The 21,082-nt window shown below is 44.5% G+C and overlaps 2 protein-coding genes across 13 annotated transcripts in view; one reads left to right on the top strand and one right to left on the bottom strand.

Annotated features, from left to right (window-relative positions):
• Nucleotides 1-1,011: 1,011 nt before the first annotated feature.
• On the bottom strand, nucleotides 1,012-14,549 carry ERG28 (ergosterol biosynthesis 28 homolog). The gene is made up of 5 exons (XM_005897630.3): nucleotides 14,343-14,549; nucleotides 11,853-12,016; nucleotides 9,173-9,263; nucleotides 6,147-6,265; nucleotides 1,012-6,020 (listed from the first exon to the last, which is right to left on the bottom strand). Exons 2-5 carry the CDS (start codon nucleotides 11,983-11,985, stop codon nucleotides 5,941-5,943), a joined length of 423 nt encoding a protein of 140 aa, XP_005897692.2. The 5' UTR covers nucleotides 11,986-12,016; nucleotides 14,343-14,549; the 3' UTR covers nucleotides 1,012-5,940.
• Nucleotides 14,541-21,082, top strand: part of TTLL5 (tubulin tyrosine ligase like 5) — a 316,526-nt gene continuing 309,984 nt past the window's right edge. For 9 of the 12 annotated variants that reach the window (XM_070378474.1, XM_070378473.1, XM_070378472.1 and 6 more), the window contains exons 1-2: nucleotides 14,825-14,956; nucleotides 16,574-16,742. In XM_070378474.1, the coding sequence (XP_070234575.1) occupies nucleotides 16,669-16,742 (74 nt within the window). In that variant the 5' untranslated portion in view covers nucleotides 14,825-14,956; nucleotides 16,574-16,668. Of the gene's footprint in view, nucleotides 14,641-14,661; nucleotides 14,803-14,824; nucleotides 14,957-16,573; nucleotides 16,743-21,082 lie in introns of those variants that run through there. The other 3 variants (XM_070378475.1, XM_070378469.1, XM_070378470.1) reach the window with 3 other exon arrangements.

Below are 21,082 nucleotides of genomic sequence, written 5' to 3'. Positions count from 1 at the left end.
CAGCACAGCTCTGCCTGCCAGCCCCACGGCCTTCACTGAGCAGCTTCTGGGGGAACCGGGAGGAACATCTGTGTCTTGGAGGACAGCGCTCTGCCTCCTGGAAGCCACTCCAGAGCTTGCCCTGTCTCCATGGGGGAAATGCCCTTTCCACCACACATGCTGGGCACCTGCCCTCCCCCTGCAGGTTCTGGGAGCTGGGAGTGGGGCGGGCAGAGAGAGTCCTGGAGTCAGTCCTGGCTGCTGCCTCACCTTCCTGCTCCAGCCCCTCTCTAGGGAGATGTTCTCCAGAGGAAGGGCGAGCCCAGCCCACTGTCTGTGTGCTTCACCACAAACTCACGTGGATCATTGCCCCCAAGAACTCCAAGGGTCTCCCGAGAGATGAAAGGGCAGAAGGAGAGGTGGCCCTTGAATGGGCCTTGGGTCTGCTGGCTTAGATGACCTCGTCCCACCTCTGGTGGGGACAGTGTTTGCAGCCTCTCCTCATCCCTCTTCCAGCAACAATCTTTTCTCAGACACCCTGAATTTAAAGGGACTCCTTTCAACCAGCCCAAGCTGACCTCTCCTGCCTTGCCTGCATCTGGCTCTACTCAAGGGCTTGGGGAGAATCGCCTCAGAATAAGACGTTTCTGCCAGTTCTCCTGTGCCCTGAGCTCTGTAATCAAGACACCTGTGCTGTTCTGTTGTGCCCACTGCCTTGGCCGCAGCACCTTGGAGTGGCCTGCGTGGCAGCGGTGCTTGGGCCAGGACCCGAGGTGAGCCCGCGGTGTCTGTGTCTGTGTCTGTGTGCACAGATACTCTGCACATAAGAGAAGCCAAACTTCTGGCAGGAGGACCGAGTTAGGGGTGGGAGGGGAAGTGGACAGTGATGGTTTTTTCCTTTCGATAAGGCCAAAGTGTTTACTCTTCAGTGGCTTAAAATGCATAAACAAAATGCTTACTGAAACTATTGCTTTATTTTTAATATATAAATAGTTATTATGGCTTGCCTTGTCATTTTTTGGGGCAGAGACAGCTTTGGGGGTGGGAATGGGAAGGAGGGGTGGGGGCTCCATACCATGAGAGGTGGTCCTCTGCTGCATAGACGTTGCCATCTAGTGGGTTATTATTTTTTTTAATTTTTATTGAAGGATAATTGCTTTACAGAATTTTGTTGTTTTCTGTCAAGCTTCAACATGAATCAGCCATAGGTATACATACATCACATCCCTTTTGAAACTCCCCCCATCCCACCCCTCTAGGTTAATACAGAGCCTCTGTTTGAGTTTCCTGGGCCATATAGCAAATTCTCGTTGGCTATCTATTTTACATATGGTAATGTAAGTTTCCATGTTACTCTTTCCATACATCTCACCTGCTCCTCCCCTCTCCCCATGCCCATAAGCTCTATGTCTGCTTCTCCACTGCCGCCCTGTAAATAAATTCTTCAGTACCATTTTTCTAGGTTCCATATATGTGGACTAGAATACAGTATTTCTCTTTCTCTTTCTGACTCACTTCACTCTGTATAATAGGTTCTATGTTCATCTACCTCATCAGAACTGACTCAAATGTGTTCCTTTTTATGGCTGAGTAATATTCCACTCTGTATATGTAACAGTTCTTTATCCATTCATCTGTTGATGCACATCTAGGCTGCTTCCATGTTCTAGCTATTGTAAATAGTGCTCCAATGAACAATGGGATACATGTGTCTTTTTCAACCCTGGCTTCCTCACGGTATATGCCTAGGACTGGGATTGCTCGGTCATATGGTGGTTTTACTCCTAGTTTTTTAAGGAATCTCCATACCATCTTCCATAGTGGCTGGATCAATTTACATTCCCACCAACAGTGCAAGACTTCCCTTTTCTCCACACCTTCTCCAGCATTTACTGTTTGTAGACATTTTAATGATGGCCATTCTGACCAGTGTGAGGTAATATCTCATTGTGGTTTTGATTTGCATTTCTCTAATAATCAGTGATGTTGAGTATATTTTCATGTGTCGGTTAGACATCTGTATGTCTTCTTCAGAGAAATGTCTGTTTAGGTCTTTTCCCCCTTGTGGGTTATTTTTAAGATGAGGCTGCAGAGGTTACACCTGGCCTATTTGGGCACTGCAACTCAGTGCCTAACACGGGACTGGGACTGCTTTCCACACAGCATCCACATGAGGACAGTGTGCCTGCTGCCAAGTGTGACAGCGTCACCCGAGTGTGCCTGCTGCCAAGAGCCCACTGTGGTTTCTGCCTGTATCTCCCAGGGTGGCTGGCATGTCTGTTCTCCAAGCACAGCAGTCATGCAGCAGACTGACTGGGCCGGAATCCAGTTTTGTTTTCTGCAGTTCTGGATTGTTCCCCTTCCTGTCCCTCTTCCCTTTGTAATGCATTCACCTTCTGTGCGTTACAGGAATGGGCTGCAGTCATCACTTTCCTGGACATTTCTTCTCTAGTGAGCTGGCTGCGTCTGGGGCACTCTGGCTCCCTCTGTCAGCAATCCTTAGGCAGACAAACAACGTTAGGATTCCACTTTAAATCACCTGGGAAGGGAGCCAAGCCTGGGCTGTTTGAGAACCCTAATAGCCAGAGTAGCTGCCAAATACTCTGTATCATTTCTGTAGATCCTCTGGGATCTTGCCTTTATTTATTTGGAATCACATTTCCTTGAGGCACGCCTAGAAGACCCATATCGTCTTGTGCTTTCATTCATTCCTTTCTAAGCTGGGCTCCCTGCAGACCTCCACCTGAACATTAACTCTCTGTAAGATCACTGCTTTTCTTACTGCCTCCTACAATAGCTGGTAAGGGAAAGATAGTTTGTACCACGGAGCTCTCTTTCTAGGTGGGGACATGAGGCCTGAATTGCTACAACCACTTTTGGTACCATGAACGAAGCCAGCCTGTGGATGAAGCCAACACAGGAGGGCAGAGTCAAAAGAACTCCAGAGAAATGGAACTGAGTCCTGATCAAACCATTCCTGAAGCCTATAATCCTCTTTCCAGTTTTGTCAGCCAATGTTATCTTTATCGCTTCAGCTAGTTTAAGGAAGATTTTGTTCCTTTCACCTGAAGAGCCTTAACTGGTTGGGAATGCCCTTCACAAGCCCCCTGCTCCCTTTCCAGCTTCTACCTTTCACTTAGGAACGTCACCATTCTGTAGTTTAGTGACCTTAGTCCTTGAACAGACTAAGTGCTGACTCTTTGCCACCCCATGGACTGCAGCCCACCCGGCTCCTCCGTCCATGGGATTTTCCAGGCAAGAGTACTGGAGTGGGTTGCTATTTCCTTCTCCAAGGGATCTTCCTGATCCAGGGATCGAACCTGGGTCTCCCACATTGTAGGCAGATGCTTTTACCGTCTGAGCCACCAGGGAAGCCCAAATACTGCCTGACACATATTCAACTCAGATCACACCTCCTCAGAGAGGCTTTTCCCAGTGATCTCAGTTCTGTACCTCCCTCCTCGTCTGAATCATGGCACCTGGTTTTCTAGAGTCTTAGCACTGTCTGGGGTTGTGCTTTCAGGTGTGGGCTTGTTGACAGTCTGTTTCTTGACCCCAGGGACATTGCCTGGGTCATTCATTTTCCCTTCCCAAGTGTCTGGCATGGAGTAAGTGTTCAATAAACACTCGCTGAAGTAGCGAATGGGTTCTCGCATCTATACACTGTGTGTGAGTGTCCAGCCACTGTGGAGGTGCTCAGGGCTGTGTTTGGACGGCAGCCGTCTGCTCCAGTGCCTTGTCCTTGGGCTCCAGTGCTCTTTTCATGCTCATACAGCTGTTTCTTCCATGTTGTCTGGTTATGCTTTCTCAGGAACCTGATTCTTCTTTGTGAAGAAAACAAGAGAGGGTTCTGGCTATTCAGTTGTGTGCTCAGAATTTTGAAGGTGGGGACAGAGAGGAGGAAGATTTGACTTCATCAGAAATGAACAAGAGACTAAAGGCAGCCAGGTTTGCCTGGGTCTTGCACTGTCCTACTCATTATTGTGTATTTGATCTGCAGAAAGCTGGGATCTTCCTCTGCTGGGCCTCAGAGGAGGGCAGGGGCACTCTGGGATTAGAGGAGGCCAAAGTACCAGGACGGATCAGAGCAGAAGGTTTCTCTATTTATTACAAGTCTCATTACACAAATACAGCTGACTGGAAGGTCTAAAGACCCTTCCAACCCTGATCCACCTGTAGGCACAAGGACAGGGGCCACACTCACTGGCCAGCCAGCCCTTCTTAAAAGAACTGCTTGTCCCCCAGGTGGTTCAGAGTCTTGGGTCAAGCAGCAGAAAGGAACCCAACCTGGATGGACAACCCCTCAAAGCAGTCCTTGGTGGCAATGCTCTGGGCAAAGTAGCAGCTTGAAGTTTCAGTTTGTGTCTTCCAACCATACCAGTCGACAGTTAAAAATAAAATCAAAAAAGGAGAAGGCTGGAAAAGTAGTGCTGGAAGAGGACGTGGGTGCGGGAAGAGCACACAGTGGGCTTCAGATATATTGGCAGTTTCTTGATTTGGACAGATGTACGTCATTATAAAATGCTTCTTTCCGTTTAGTTCAGTTCAGTCGCTCAGTCATGTCCAACTCTTTGTGACCCCATGAACCACAGCACTCCAGGCCTCCCTGTCCATCACCAACTCCCAGAGTCCACTCAAACCCATGTCCGTTGTGTCTGTGATGCCATCCAACCATCTCATCCTCTGTGGTCCCCTTCTCCTCCTGCCCCCAATCTTTCCCAGCATCCGGGTCTTTTCAAATGAGTCAGCTCTTCACATCAGGTGGCTAAAGTCTTGGAGTTTCAGCTTCAACATCAATCCTTCCAATGAACACCCAGGACTGATCTCCTTTAGGATGGACTGGTTGGATATCCTTGCAGTCCAAGGGACTCTCAAGAGTCTTCTCCATCACCACAGTTCAAAAGCATCAATTCTTCGATGTTCAGCTTTCTTCACACTCCAACTCTCACATCCATACATGACCACTGGAAAAACCATAGCCTTGACTAGACGTACTTTGGTGACAAAGTAATGTCTCTCCTTTTGAATATGCTGTCTAGGTTGGTCATCACTTTCCTTCCAAAGAGTAAGCATCTTTTAATTTCATGGCTGCAATCACCATCTGCAGTGATTTTGGAGCCCAGAAAGATAAAGTCAGCCACTGTTTCCCCATCTATTTGCCATGAAGTCATGGGACCAGATGCCATTATCTTAGTTTTCTGAATATTGAGCCTTAAGCCAACTTTTTCACTTTCCTCTTTCACTTGCATCAAGAGGCTCTTTAGTTCTTCACTTTCTGCCATAAGGGTGGTGTCATCTGCATATCTCAGGTTATTAATATTTCTCCTGGCAATTTTGATTCCAGCTTGTGCTTCATCCAGCCCAGCGTTTCTCATGATGTACTCTGCATATAAGCTAAATAAGCAGGGTGACAATATACAGCCTTGATGTACTCCTTTTCCTATTTGGAACCAGTCTTTTGTTCCATGTCCAGTTCTAACTGTTGCTTCCTAACCTGCATATAGGTTTCTCAAGAGGCAGGCCAGGTGGTCTGGTATTCCCATCTCTTTCAGAATTTTCCACAATTTATTGTGAACCACACACTCAAAGGCTTTGGCATAGTCAATAAAGCAGAAATAGATGTTTTTCTGGAACTCTCTTGCTTTTTCCATGATCCAGCGGATGTTGGCAATTTGATCTCTGCTTCCTCTGCCTTTTCTAAAACCAGCCTGAACATCAGGAAGTTCACGGTTCACGTATTGCTGAAGCCTGGCTTGGAGAATTTCATTCTTTACATACATTTAAATGGCACTGACTTTCTGTATGCATGTAATATCTTTAAAAAATTTTAATTAAAGAAAAAAAACCCCAAATGTGAAAGGCTGTAAGTGGATGATGGAGCAGAAATGAAACTGAAGAGCATAGAGACAGAAGAGGCGAGCAAAGGCAGGAGATGACATCTTGGACATGGGGATGTTGGCCTCAGTTTCTCTTCTTCTGTCTGGATCCTGGTTCTGCTTCTAGGTGCCGGAGCCCCACTAGCATGCCCAGGATTGAGATACCTTAAATACAGACAGACAAGGTTAGTGGCTGACATAAGCACCGTGCTTGCTTAGATTACTTGTATAAGGCTTGTCCTTAGGGCTGGGACGGCTCCTGTGGGAGTTCCAGGGTCACTCGATGCTTACTTGCCACCATGAGGGGTGCCATGACGCCAATCGTGGGAGCCGCGGTCCCAAATACAAACAACTCACAGAGGAAGTGCCCTAATGCGAGGAAGAAGGTCCAGAGCGTGATGTAGTAGAGCCTACAGGGGAACAGACAGAAATGGGATTGTAGGTACAGTTTGTTCAGTGTGGAGGAAGTAGTCAGACTTGAAACACACAAATTAAAACCCAGGAAATGACTACGGCTAAAGAAAAAGGAGACTTGGTCCCGCGAAAGACCTGGCTGCTGCTGCTGTTGCTGCTAAGTCACATCAGTTGTGTCCAACTCTGTGCGACACCACAGATGGCAGCTGCTAGATCACATCAATTTTATTCACCTCTAGGGCAAAACTGAAGCCTTCAACTGCTAAATCGAGAGGAGAATGACCCAGCCATCCAGAGTGGCTTTGCAAGTCTTAGCAAGGTGGTGAAGCCAGTGATAGCAGAGTCTGGACTACGGCAATCCTAGATAGTGTAGACAATTTTGGATCAATCACACTTATGTATTCTACTTACTCAAACTGGCTTGACTCTAGTCCAAGCCTGCTTTTCAAGTGTCTGGCCAGGGGCTGGTCAGTGCTCATCTGATGGATGCCACTGAATGAAGGGCATGAATGAGGAATGGGTAGCAAGGGCCTTTCTGGGACTTTTAGATGATTTTGCAACATTGGCTGCATCTTAAGATACTCTGCATCTTAACCTAGCAAAATGGTCAGATGGAGGACACAATGACAACCTCACAGGAAGATAACTTGTTCCTCAGTTTTGACAAGGAGGTGGAGAAGACAGAAGTTATAGGAAGATGGACCACTTTGATAGCTGGTATCTTTCTTCTTTAACTACGAAATTTAAAAATTATGAAATACTTCAAACATACAAAAAATCATTCATAATAGAATTTACCCCTATACAACCAATACCCTACTCCATCAAATCTCACTATCTTGACATTTTTGCTTCAGATACCTTTTTCCTAAGAAATAAAATATTACAGATTTCAGTTAAAACTTCCTGAATGTCTTTTTTTCTTTCAAGTGAAAGTTGGCTTATTTAGAGAAATACCTATTAAATAGGAAAAATGCAGACTGTTTCAGAAAGTGAGAACAGCTGGGAATTGACTTCAGGTTTCTGGTTAGGGAGGGAATATGATCAGAGAGCATATCAGAAGCACAGGGACAAAAAATCCAGGCTTTACAAAAAAGTTGGAAATGGAAGTCAGCATTTCTGGCTGTCCTGTGTTGGGTGGAGGGGAAATGAATGGGTAAGAGACCTAAAGTTAAGTCTCAGCTGTCCCTGTTCATCCCCAAAGCACAACAAAGAAAAGATACACCCCTTCTACTTGTCAGTAATTCTTCATCATGGTAAAGGTCGTTAAAATGATTATGCGGTCCTTACTCCCTCCCAGTCACCCTGAGAGGAAAAACAGATCCACGAGTCTCATTTTATACATGAAGGGACTGAGATGCAGAGAAGGTCTATAATAAACTTGCTGTTTCAAAGCTATTACCAACAGAAATGAGACCAGAGCCTATTTTCTAATTTTCATTCTTGGGCCTCCGAGTGTTTCCACTAAACCTTGCTGCTTCCAAAAATACATATCAATCTAGAACAAGTAGACCATTGTTTCAGGTTCAAAAGTATGAAAAAATAAAGCTGGAGAGATCACAGTGCTAACAGCCCTCAAATCCCACTTGTCCTAGTCTTCTCAGTTTAAATGAACTGAGTCTCTAATATGCAGATCTACAGAATCAGCAACAAAAATCACTGCTTCCCAGGGCTACTAGGAGGAGACTTCATCAAAGTCATGTGGAAGCATCTGGTATAATAAGAGGGGCTCAATAAGTATCACCATCTCCTCTCTTGCCCAGATGCTGAGAGTCTGGCTAACACACAAGTATTTTGGTATGAAGTTCTTTTGGTGGCCTCACTTGGGGACCTGAGCAAACTTTCCACCTCAGTTGCGGTGATGATTGGTGTTGTAAAGACAGCTCGAGCCCCATCCAGCGGCCAGTTCAGATTACAACACTGTCTAGCCCAGGGGCTGCGACTGCCTGCACCTGTTCCACACTAGTTGTATGACGGAGAATGAAATGGCAACCCACTCCAGCATTCTTGCATAGAGAATCCCGTGGACAGAAGGGCCTGGTGGGCTGCTGTTCATAGGGTCCCACAGAGTCAGACACAACTTAAGCGACTTAGCATGCATGCATTGGATAAGGAAATGGCAACCCACTCCAGTATTCTTGCCTGGTGGGCTACGGTCCATGCGGTCACAAAGAGCTGGACATGAGTGTGCACGCACACATGCACGCAGTCTGTGTGAGCCCTATGAAGAGGCAGAATACAGAGGAGTCCTCGGTTCTCTGTGACCCTCACTTCATGACTCTGTGTAAACAAACAGCTGTTTACTGGTGGGCTCTTGACATCATGGATCCTGATTTCTGTTCATCCCTGCCTCTCAAGGAGGAATGTGAGTATAGGTGCCATGGCCTCTCTAAAAAGAGCAAGCACACTACCTCTTTAGTAGAAGAAAGGCTGACCCGTTAGTACGGAAGTAGAGGGATGTGATGCAGGCCGCTGGATCACACATAACCAGTTTGCTGTGTCCATTTCAAAGAATTGTTAAGCTTTAAAGACCTTCAGGCCTGTTCTGTTTTATAGCCCTGGAAGGAATGGTACCTAGTAATCTTTTATCTTCACATCTTAGGTTACTGTATCAAATCATAGACCATATGATGGAATCATAGTCCATCATAACTGCCTCTTGGCCCTGGGCATTTATTAGAATCAACTGAAGAAATTTTATCAAATTGCCCAGACCTGGATACCATATCAGTTAAATCATACACTCTGGAGACGGGCCCAGGAACCCCTGGTATTTTCTAAAGCCTTGCCTTGTTGATTTTCATGTACTGGCATTGATAAATAAGTCTCCGAGGGAGGAACACAATGGCTCTGCTTAGCACCCATTTCCAACACAGGGAGATGCTGTTCCCTCCTTTACATACGTTTTGTTGTGAATGTCAATGGCGCAGAGGCAGCGAACCACTGATGAGAGCAGCGTCCAGATTCCATAGGTCCGAGCTTGGAGGCCATTCACTGTGCAGCAGAAACAAGCAGGAGTGTTGAGAAGGGTGCATCAGGGTTCCCTCCAAACTCCTCCAACTTCACTGGAGGAGTCAGAGAGCTGAGCCTGCGATCCCCTTGGCTGGGCAAAGTACAGGCTCTGATGCTGTACGTGCAAACTAGAAGGGATGCAAAGAATTCCGGAAGGAGAACTGGTTCAGCTTCTCTTCCAACGCCTACAGTTGGGCGGGCGAGTTCCAAGAGTAGAAACCCAACAAACAGCCCACTTAGACAGTAATTCCTGGGTTAGTGGTTTATGGCTCTGCCTGGAAGCTGCTCTAGTATTGGTGAAGCAAGCGAGTCTGAATCAGGATAAGTGTGGAGGAACACGGTGGTGAGCGGTCTGTCAATACAAGATGCCTAGGAGGTCAGCAGACTTTCAGTGAGGCTGATGCGGGACAGAACACAAAAATACTAAGCAATACTGAGCCCTGTCTAGAGAGTCACACCTGGTCTTTAAGAGACCCAGGTCCCTGGATCTCCTGAATTCAGATCTATATTATGTGAATGAAGCCCTAATGAGGCTGGTTTCCTGTGCGTGTGGGAAGGGAACAAAGTTCCTGTGTTTGCTAGGGCCACTCTGCTCTTGCTAGTTTCATTCTGGCACTGCTGTGACAATATCTTCTCCAGAGAGTGTGAATCATAGTCCATCGTAACAGTGCTTATTGACCCTGGGCATATATTAGAATCAACTGAAGAAATTTTATCAAATTACCAAGACCTGGATACCAGATCAGTGAAATCACATACTCTGGAGGTAGGCTGAAACCCCCCTGGTATTTTCTAAAGCCTTGCCTTGTTGATTTTAATGTACTGGCATTGATCTACGGTGAAAAGCAAAGATACTTCCTTTGCTGGTCTCCTGAGCAAGAGAAATTTTAAGGGACAAGACTCACAACCGAAATGTCTTTCAGGATTTTCCTTTAAGGATTTTTGAGCCTTTGGAAAACCAGACAGAAACACCAAATGCATAACCCCAAAGATCTTTAGATGGTAGTCATTTTCAGAAAAAAAATCCCATATCCCAAACTAATATTTAACGGTTAGTCCTGAAGTGAAGTCGCTCAGTTGTGTCCGCCTCTTTGTGACCCCATGGACTGTAGGCTACTAGGCTCTTTGGTCCATGGGATTTTTGAGGCAAGAATGTTGGAGTGGGTTGCCATTTCCTTCTCCAGGGGATCTTCCCGACCCAGTGATGGAACCCAGGTCTCCTGCATGGTAGGCAGATGCTTTACCATCTGAGCCACCAGGGAAGTCAGTCCTGGAGGGCTATATATATTTTTTCTTTTTACACTCTTTATAAAGCATTTTGATAGCTCTTCTGATGGAAAGATAGGAAATTTCTCTATTCTACTTCTATATATCTCACTAAGGGTGAGATATACAAATGGAGTACCTCAGTAACGCTAACCAGAGTAGGCATCAGGTACAATTCTTCTACTGGATGCTCCAGGGTCCTGCTATCACCAGCAAAGCACCAGGAGGTCCCGAGGGACCTATTTCCGGGCTGTGTGTGCATGCATGCATGCACAAACTAACAAACACACTTCTGCTCAGCTATACGCCCTTTGACAAATCACATAACCCCTGGACTTTTCTGTCTCAACTTTAAATTCAAAGGGCTAGGTGAGATGACCTCTAAAAACCTGTGAATCTATACAGAGTTCCTGGACCACTGGAGGACAGCACTGGAGGGTGAAAAATGGAATTGTTTCACCCACTTTTCCAGGTTCTCTAAGCCTATTATACTTGAGCTTTGTTCAAAGTGAGGCTTAGCCTATTTACTTTCATTTTATACCCAGATGTTGCAGAAAAATGAGCTAGGTCAGAGCCTGAATCTAGGTTACCTATAAATGTGACATAGAATTGTCGCTACTATGAAACGGTGCTGCCGCTCAAGCCACCCCACGTATCAAAGCAGGGAAGCGCAAGCTGAAATGTGCAGCCACTCTCCAGCAGAGAGGCTCAGGACGCTGGGGAAAGCCATCGTGGGCCTGTGGAAGTTCATGTGGGAAACCAACCTGGAGGGATTTTGGATATCTAGTCAGGGTCTGTGTCATGGTTTGAGAAGACCTTGGATGAGTAATTCTCCATATGCAATGTAGGGTATAAACCATACGGCCCATGACCTGATTTCTGAAAGAAGCAACAGGAAAACCTTCATGGTTTCCTCATCAGGTATCAGTCATCAGAAGTCTGTCTCCTCACTTGTTCTTGTAATGGTATTTGTATAGACCAGCTGCCAAGGGCAGTGTAAAATGAAGGGAAAGGTATTCAGAGAAGCTTGTGGGCAAAATGGACAATTGTTATCCACCACATCTGTTACTCTAGTAGCTTAGGATCACTAGCTTAGGCAAAATCAGAATCACCTGCCAAGTTTCTAAAAAGAACTTCCTATGACACATCCAGGGGGTGAAAGATTCAATAATTAGGTCTGGAGAGGGAATTGGCCACCTGTGCTTTGTTTGATTTTAGTTTTTCACAGTTACTGTGATGTACAGCCAGGTCTGGGGACCACCATTTAAGCCACTACCACAAAGGATGAGGTGTTTGCTTTCTTACCCAGGTCTGGCTTGCCGGTATAGAGCTTTTCATAGAGAAAGGTGTGGTCTCGGAAGCTCTGTAGTGAGTTCCCTGCAGCTACGATGGATACCATCACCAGCCAGCTTCGTAACATGTTTAGGAATCGGCTCATGGCTCCCCTCCAACTTGAGAGGGCTTTTTGCCTTGGAAACAAAAGCAAAGGGCAGGAGACAATAGATGGTTAATGTGCTTCTACCATAAGCTCTGTAGTTAACCTGTGTCCCATTCATGAGAGCTGTACTAATCCTACTTTGTCAGTGATTTCATAAACTTCTCTCCCAAGTGCCGGAGAATTGTCTATCCCCAGGCACCCTTTATAGGGTTGGCACACTGCCTTTAAATATCTACCTTAAATCAAAGTGTGCTGACCAGAGTAAAAAGACTAAATAATGCAGTGGGTGGAAATGACAAACCCAGTGAGAAAAATGGAAAGAAAGAAACAGAAGATAGGGAGGTGTCCAAACGTCACTACAAAGAAATAAAATGGAATTTAGTGTAAGACTCACAGAAATTGGTCTCAATATTTCATCATACTAATAGTGGTGAGTCAACAGTATACTCTGAAATAAGTAGCACCATGCTTATGTTTGTCTAAGGAATTTCTCCAAAATATTAGCCTAAATCAGTACTCTCTTCTCTTGGCTAGAATTAGTCCCCTGGGATCTTTACTTGTAACCTGGTGTTTCACGTCAACCTTTTGTACTGCAAGTAGCTCAAAGGTGATTATAAATCTACTGATAGATACCTGCCTGGCTACTGGTGAGCGATCCTTCCAAGGACAGACAAGCCTTCTATGTCTGAGTGGCATGTATGATTTGAGGGCATTATTAACATGCTTTAACTTTTCTATACTTTGGTTTTCAGGGACATCATGCTTCATAAATTAGGAGAACAATATAAAAGTTACAAATTAATAAATTGTTGTGAGTTCACAAATAGTAAGAAAATTAGATGGAGAAGGAAACAGCAATGTTGGTATTGGGTTGCAGAAGAATCTACAGTTATTGAGGACTTGTATATGCCATGCACTGTGCCAAGCACCTATCATATATTATCTCATTTAATCCTTAAACAAAGTTGGTAGACACTATTAATATTTCCACTTTATAGATGAGGGATGGCATAGAGATGTTTAGTGACTTGCTTAAGGTTACACAGTCTATAGATGAAAGAGCTCAGATAAAAACCATGGTCTATTGGTCTCTAAGATGTCTCACTGAGCATATTTTGATGAAGTTTCCATTTCTGTGAGAGACAAGTGAGCCATAGCCACCTGTCTTCAAGTGGTATAGAAAATACCATCAGGCTATGTATTTTTTATTTAAAAAACAGAACAAAATGTTCGATCAACCATGGCTGAGCACAGATTTCAATCATCTTGGTTTAAATAAAAACCATGTAGATAAAAATCAAATCATGGAAGTGCTTCTTCTCATCTTTGGTATGTGACCCATGGTTTATCTATTGTCTGGTTAATTTTTTGAACCTTAAGTGGCGACAAATTATCAGGCTTCCTTTGTCACTTTGACAGTAGGCCTTCTGGAATGGTCCTACATTACTCAGCTGAAACAAATATTAAAGTCAGTAATGGCAGAAGTGTGATGCACCAAAAAACACAGCAAGTTCCAGAGATAGAAGGGTCAGTGGATGAACCCCTCAGTGCAAATGGATCACAAAGCTGGACGTTAAAGTCCAGAGAGAATGAAGCTCTAATGGAATCACAAGCAGTTTCAGCATGGGCCAAGACATACACACTCCACTCCCCCCAACATATTGTTTTCTCACCGTGCCTCACCAGGAGCCTTAAGCTCTCAGAGTCAGAAAAGCTGTATGGATGACCTCTCTCTTTGACAGAACTTATGCCCATTTCACAGAAATTCTCAGAAACTCCAGAAGGTGGATGATGAAGACAGAGCCTGAGCACTCTTCCAAACTGCTCTGCCAGTCCCTCAGCACGACTGCCTCAAAGCTTTTGAGGGCCTGTTAGAGTATCCAACGTCTATTCTCAAAATTTACCCAGGCACAAGCCAGCAAAGGTAAGGTGGTTTACTAGAGTCAGGTGAGAGTTTCCTTTCCTGGGCTCACTTTTCAGTAGCTGTGTGACTGTGGGGAAGTAATTTACACTTTACAGCTTAGATTTCCTTACCTGCAAAATGGAGATTAAAATTACCTATTCCAAGAGTTATTATAAGAATTACTTTAGAAAGCAAAGGTTCCTAGTATTGTGCCAGGCTCAGAGTGGCCACTCATTTGTTCATCGATTCACTCGTTCTGTACCTACCAAGCTTCCTTCATTTTCCCAGCTTCGTCTTCTCTTGGTCTCTGAAATCTCTTTTCCCCCTACAAGGTTGCCTCCCGGGTATCTTTCTTCTGTCCCATCTCCACTGCTTTAGGCTGTGCGGATCCTCTCCATTAGAAGCCACACAGACACCCACCTCTCCCCCCCACCCCGCCCAACATTCACCCTACCTGGCGACAGTACTCTCAGCACAGCAGCAGTAGTAGCAGCAGCAAAGGAACTGCCCTAGCACAGCTCCAGACCTGAGTCTACCTGAGCCACTTGTCCCCGCCCCCACTCTCAGCCCGGCTCCGGCATTGGTTTCTTGCGATCAGCCCTCGTTCTGATTGGCTGTTTAGGTTATGCTCGAGCAGGCGATGGGGCGTGAACCGCTTTACTGCCAATCAGCGGTTGCCGATCCGCAAACCTCACTCCCAGCACGCCGCCCTTGCAGTGAACCCTCCTGTTGAGCGCAGCGAAACACTCCAGGTTCGGAGTCAATCTTTTGGGGGCGGAGGGGGAAAGAGCAAGAAAAGTAAGTCAAGACTTCTGTGGGGAGCGGAGCCCTGTGCCCGCTCGGCGCGGCGGTGACGACAATTGTACGCGCCTGAAGCTAAGCGTCCTCCGCGCCGGGGCGCAGGCGCCTGCGCAGTGAGTCCGAGCGGGCGGTTGCTGGTTGGTTGTTGTAGTAACGGGGGAAGCCGCCTTCGGCTGCGGCCTTGAGCCCGGCTGGGGAAGGAGGAGGGAGGTAGGCGCAGAGCGCTGTCCCTGCCTGCCCGCCCCGAGCGATGGGAAGATGAAACAGGTAAACGCCTGCGCCCGCGCTCTCCTCCCCGAAGAGAGGGGCGCCCCGAGTCCGGGCGGGCGCCGACCGCTGCACTTCCCTCTCCCTGTCCGGGACAGCTGTTGGCTTCCGGGCGCGCTGGGCTGAATCGCAGCGGCTGCGGCTCCCCGTGTCCTTTCCGTGGGGAGCATCTGAGGACCTCCCTGGGAAGGGCTGAGCCATGGGTGTATCTGAGAGCCTTATCCCTTTAGGGAGAGGTCACTACTCGGGCAAGTGCCCTCAATCTTCCGATCGCCCTGTCTGTTACTGCCCAGCTCGCAGCCTAGGACAGGTTGGCATCCCTTCGTCGCTTAGAGGTTTAGTTTCTTTTGTATGAATTTAAGGGACTTCCCAACATTTTGGGAAATACTGAGAAATCCTGTTGGGGATACTCGGTAGAAAGCCTTGAGATTGTTCCATACTGCCCATTTCGCTGAACATGTGTAGGGAATCCTTGTCGGAACTGGCTTTCCTCGCCCCCTGTTTAGATTATCCCATATATTAATGCGGAGAAGGCAATGGCACCCCACTCCAGTACTCTTGCCTGGAAAATCCCATGGACGGAGGAGCCTGGTGGGCTGCAGTCCATGGGGTCGCTAAGAGTCGGACACGACTGAGCGATTTCACTTTCACTTTTCACTTTCATGCATTGGAGAAGGCAATGGCAACCCACTCCAGTGTTCTTACCTTGAGAATCCCAGGGATGGGGGAGCCTGGTGGGCTGTCGTCTATGGGGTCGCACAGAGTCAGAGCGGACACGACTGAAGCGGCTTAGCAACATAGCAACAACATATATTAATGCATAGAAAAATAAGGTTTGGAAAGATTCAATGGTAATCTTTGAGTAATAGGATTATGGTCATTCAAACATTTTCTTATCTGTTATTTCTAGTCCATCCTCAAACATACTATGAAATGTACCTTTTCTCTATTAAAGTATTATAATTAGAAATGGGCTAATTTTAATGTCTATTCGATATTCGGGTAATAGTTTGTGGTTTTCAGTAAGGGAGAATAATTTTTGAGAGCGTTTGTAAGGACAGACCCCTCTCCCCTCCGCCCGCCCCCGCTGCTATTTACAACCTTGATTCAGCAGAATATATTCATTTTTTGCTTGTATTTATTTCAGTGGAATCATGATCGTATTTTATCTATACTCTAAAGAAATATTTGGAAGGATCTTAAAAGTTGTGTTTTTCATTTTAGCTCATGTCAGGTTTTGCTATCAAGGAACCTACGTTTTAGGTAATGAGCCGCATACCTCAGATTTTCCTAAAAGTTAAGTAACCCTATCATTTTGGTGCATATTAGATTTAGTATGTAACTACTACATACTACATAGTATGTAACTTTCTTACATACTACATTTAGTATGTAAGAAACACAGGAAACTTAATAGCCTCTCTTCAAATACACAGAGGACAGACAAAAAAAAATCTTGATCATTGTGCCATATGTGAGGCACTGTGAAAAAAGGTAAGTTTCTAAAGGCTGGACCCTATTTACATAAATATCTGTTTTAGTTACATAAAAGATCGCCGTTAATAATGAACATAAAGACAGCTGGGTTATGTTTCAGATCCTTTGTCTCTCTTGCAGGAATCTGTGCCACCCAAATTGTTTGATCCAGTGAATGTGCAAGGAAAGGTCTCTGAGGCCCCCGTCTGCTGACTGCATGACAAACTCTAAAGGAAATGCCAGTTGTGATGGCCCGGGACCTGGAGGAAACAGCATCATCCTCAGAGGATGAGGAGGTGGTAAGCCAGGAGTAAGTAATAGCAAGCCTGCTTTTGACCCTTTGCCTTCAGGTTGAAAGATAGTTCTCTTATTTTACTCCTCTCCTCTTTTACCAATATCCTTCCTTTGGTGTTATCTGACTCTGGTTTTAGTCTCCATACATGGTCTAGTTTGGGATCTTTTTTGTGGGGACCATCAGCTATCTGAAATGAGATAAGGCTCTGTTTCTGGCGTCATGAGTGAACATCAGCCCTAGATGATACAGGTAATAGCTCTTAATCAACTCTTGATCAGAGCTCCTTACATAGGAGATTTTGAAATTTTTAGATACCTAAGAAAAATAGGTCTCCCAGCACTGTGACATTGGTTATTTTCTCCAAAGCCTTTAGGATGATAGAGTGATGATAATAAGTTATTTGAATAAGTGTGGGACAGGCCATTAGAATTCTGAGGCCTGCGCTGTCCATGGCTTTCTCAAGTTCTTTTAGATAAGAGTTAAGTTTCTTCATTGCTGGATTCTCACAAGAATATAAATGAAGACAGTGCTAAGTGTAGCTGCTATAGGTGATGGTAAGGGCTTTAACTGCTGTATCCCATTTAACAATAACATCTGAAGATTTTATTATTCCCATTTAACTAAGCTCAGCCCCATACATGTCAAAGAACTTCCTTAGGGATGCATAGAGATTAAGTGATAGGTTGAGATTTAGACCTAGATTTCCATGATTTTGCAACTCTTAGATATTTTGCCTCCTTTAATATTATTACATGACATAGACAGCAAAGAGAGAATCTGGCTTAAAGATAAGGTTAGTTTTTAAGATTCTGTGTAAGTCCACTAGGATTCATGTGCTATGTCATTTGAAAAGTGGAGATAATTTCTGCCAGGCTGAATCGAGTAGAATGGTTAGTTCAGTCGCTCAGTCGTGTCCGACTCTTTGTGACCCCATGAATGGCAGCACGCCAGGCCTCCTTGTCCATCACCAGCTCCCCCAGTTCACCTAAACTCATGTCCATCGAGTCGGTGATGCCATCCAACCATGTCATCCTCTGTCATCCCCTTCTCCTGCCCCCAATCTCTCCCAGCATCAGAGTCTTTTCCAATGAGTCAACTCTTTGCATGAGGTGGCCAAAGTACTGGAGTTTCAGCTTTAGCATCAGTCCTTCCAAAGAACACCCAGGACTGATCTCCTTTAGAATGCACTGGTTGGATCTCCTTGCAGTCCAAGGGACTCTCAAGAGTCTTCTCCAACACAGTTCAAAAGCATCAATTCTTCGGCGCTCAGCTTTCTTCACAGTCCAACTCTCACAGCCATACCTGACCACTGGAAAAACCATAGCCTTGACTAAACGGACCTTTGTTGGAAAATCAAAGTACCTTTAAATTATAAAGTGCCATACAAGTGATAAAGCATTATTCCTGCTGGATTTAATATTGATTTTAAAGTGTATTTCTTATAATCCAGCAGAAGGTTATATTGTTTAATTAGAAAAAATTATTGAAGCATTAGTAAAGCTTTGGGGAAAGGCTTTTCATCACTGTTAGGTCATAGAAAATAATAAGAGATTTGTTATTATTAATGTATTTGGGTCATTCTCATTCAGGATAATTAAATGGATAATTTCCTCTGGGCACTTTGCCATCTTGTGACTTTTTCTGTGTGCTGCCTCTTAGCCGTTTCTCCACATTTTTAACTTCTTCTGCAGGCATCCGTCTTTCTGATTCAAGATCTTCTTTTAACTTTTACTTCATAACTGTCCTTTTTATTAGTGGGCTTATAGGTTGGGCCCAACAAGTATCAGATTGGATTGTATAAAATTGCTATTTAGGTAAGTCAAACAGTCAGAATATTGAGAGCTTTAGATGCTCAACATGATTTCAGTTTATTTTAGATGACTCAGACTAATTTTATTCTAGTAGGTGCTCAAAAATACTTGCTGCCCGAATGACTAACTTAATGAATGAATATATGGCACGTTTGTTAATGTATTTAGCAAGATCATTCATTTAGAAGGTAAAACCTAAATTTTGCTTTCTAAAGACAGCGACATGAGGACTGTTTTTAGTTTGCATAAGCTCCCTGTCCTTGGGTTGTGTCTGATTAACACTTGTAAGTGGAGGATACAAAGGGATATCATAGATACCTAGACCACCACTGGGAGCCTTCACCATTTGGTAACTGAATGATTGCTTGAGGGTAGAAGCTTGCCAGATGTGGTCCATCCTCATTATACCAGATGAGAAGACTGTAATCACAGGGGATCTAGTGGCAGTTTTAGTAACTGCCATAACTTGGAAGTAGTGATAAATGTCAGTGTTATTTTGAGATGTCTGCAACAAATGTCATATGGTACAAAAAAGCTATCATTTCAGATGGAGGCGAAGGGGCAGGTAGTGCTAGTAGTACTGTGGTTTGTTGCCTATATTCACAATTGAGAAATGCTAAATTTCTAGTAGAAGTTAGTGAAAATACAGGTGTAATCCCACCCCACCTCACCCCAGTTCAAATTGATGGACATTTGCTCCTCTTACTTTTAAACTCCTACTGTTGAGTTTTGATTATTAATGTTCCATCAGCTCATGTCTATGAAACACTTGTTTTATACTTTAGGAATCTTAAAGTCAATCTTGTTCACACTTGGAGGAACATGCTTACATTTCTAAAGTTTTGCAAGTTCAAAGGTCTTAAATCATCTAGGATGTTGACTTGATCCCAAGATGTCTCTCCATGGACATCTGCTAGATCTGCTCAGATCCCCAGGCTGTATTAAAGTATTCATGCTTTGGAATCCTGGACATTAGAGCTAGAAACTGTCCAGGCATCCTTGTTTTGCATGACATTCTTTGCAATAGTAAATGTAAAGGGGCTCTTTTTCTATATTTTCCTTGGGGATCCCAAATTATAAATTTATACATATACATGTGGAAATGTTCATTTGGTATATAGGTTCTTTAGTCCTTAAAAAATATCTAATTCTGATTGTAAAAGCTGGTTTTACATCAGTTAAAAAGATCTTCAACAAATGATGGGCTTCCCTCATAGCTCAGTTGGTAAAGAATCTGCCTGCAATGCGGGAAATCTGGATTTGATTCCTGGATTGGGAAGATCCCATGGAGAAGGGAAAGGCTACACACTCCAATATTCTGGCCTGGAGAATTCCATAGACTGTATAGTCCTTGAGGTCGCAAAGATTCAGACATGACTGAGCAGCTTTCATTTTCAACAAATGATTATACAGCGAGTGCTACAGTTCAGAGAAATACATCTCTGTGGGCTGCAGGAGCTGGGGAAGGCTCCAGGGAGGTGGTGAGATGAGCTGGGCTATAGAGAGTGGGATTAGGTGAACAGAGAAAGTGGGGAAGGCATTTCCAGCACAGACATTGGGATGAATGAGGCTTAGAGGCTTTGAGTTATGTAGGCTGGATCCCAAGAGTGAATAATATCTATTCCTCATGAAATAACTGTTTAAAAACCAAAATGTTCTTAGGCTTTCAATAAAGTAAGCCATAAAACTAGTCTACTTTGGTTACTAATCCAAGTTTTTTGTTCTTTCATGTCTGTAAAAGTGTAATTTCTTAATATGTCCTGGTTTCTGGTGTAAATGAATATTTAAAGTCCCAATTTTCAGTTTCCTAATCACTTTGAATCTTTTCCCTTTAGCGCCAACTGGTGGGAACGTGCTTTTAGTGACAATGCAGCGCCTGCCTTAAGTATTTTTAGTTTGACCTTACTGAATTAACAATTCATCTGCTACCTGTTTTCTCTTTTCAGAGGTTGTAAATGAAAAGATTCTCTGTCAGGGATGTGACTTTCTACAGATAGTATGTTTCAGGCCTTGGCTCTTGTTAGCTGTGTGTGCTTATTGTGTTCCTGACTCTTGTCAAACATTTTTACCTTTTATCAGTAATGCATCATTTGTAGGTGCTAAGGCAGATTGGTGCCAGTTTGCAGTTAGAGGTGGATTGACAAGGAACTTTAGTCCATTTCCAAAGTTTCTATCTAAAGCTTGATAGCTCAACCTGCTTATTTTTACCTCTATCCTCTGACTTAGATGTGTAGCGGGAGAAAAAAAAAAAACATTGAAAGGGATCATAGGAATTATCTGGTCCCTTTTACAGGTGTTTAAGATGGTACTGTGCTTAGTTGCTGAGTCGTGTCTTACTCTTCGTGACCCTATGGACTGTAGTACAGCAAATTCCTCTGTCCGTGGGATTCTCCAGACAAGAATATTGGGGTGGGTTGCCATTTCCTCCTCCAGGGGATCTTCCCAACCCAGGGATCAAACTCAGATCTCCCACATTGCATGCGGACTCTTTACCATCTGAGCCACCAGGGATGTTGATTAAGATGGAAAAGAAAGCAAATCACA

This window comes from Bos mutus, chromosome 10 (genome assembly GCF_027580195.1).
Source record: "Bos mutus isolate GX-2022 chromosome 10, NWIPB_WYAK_1.1, whole genome shotgun sequence".
In the NCBI taxonomy this organism is placed as follows: domain Eukaryota; kingdom Metazoa; phylum Chordata; class Mammalia; order Artiodactyla; family Bovidae; genus Bos; species Bos mutus.
The sequence above is the reverse complement of the archived record's forward strand: the minus strand, read 5'-3'. Positions and strand labels throughout refer to the sequence as shown.

What these genes read in the sequence shown, in the direction of transcription:
- ERG28 (XM_005897630.3), bottom strand. Translation starts at nt 11,985, where the DNA reads ATGAGCCGATTCCTAAACATGTTACGAAGCTGGCTGGTGATGGTATCC. An exon ending in TACCGGCAAGCCAGACCTGG is followed by an intron (nt 9,264 to 11,852) that starts GTAAGAAAGCAA and finishes TCTGCTGCACAG; the next exon opens with TGAATGGCCTCCAAGCTCGG. An exon ending in GGCACCCCTCATGGTGGCAA is followed by an intron (nt 6,021 to 6,146) that starts GTAAGCATCGAG and finishes TCTGTATTTAAG; the next exon opens with GTATCTCAATCCTGGGCATG.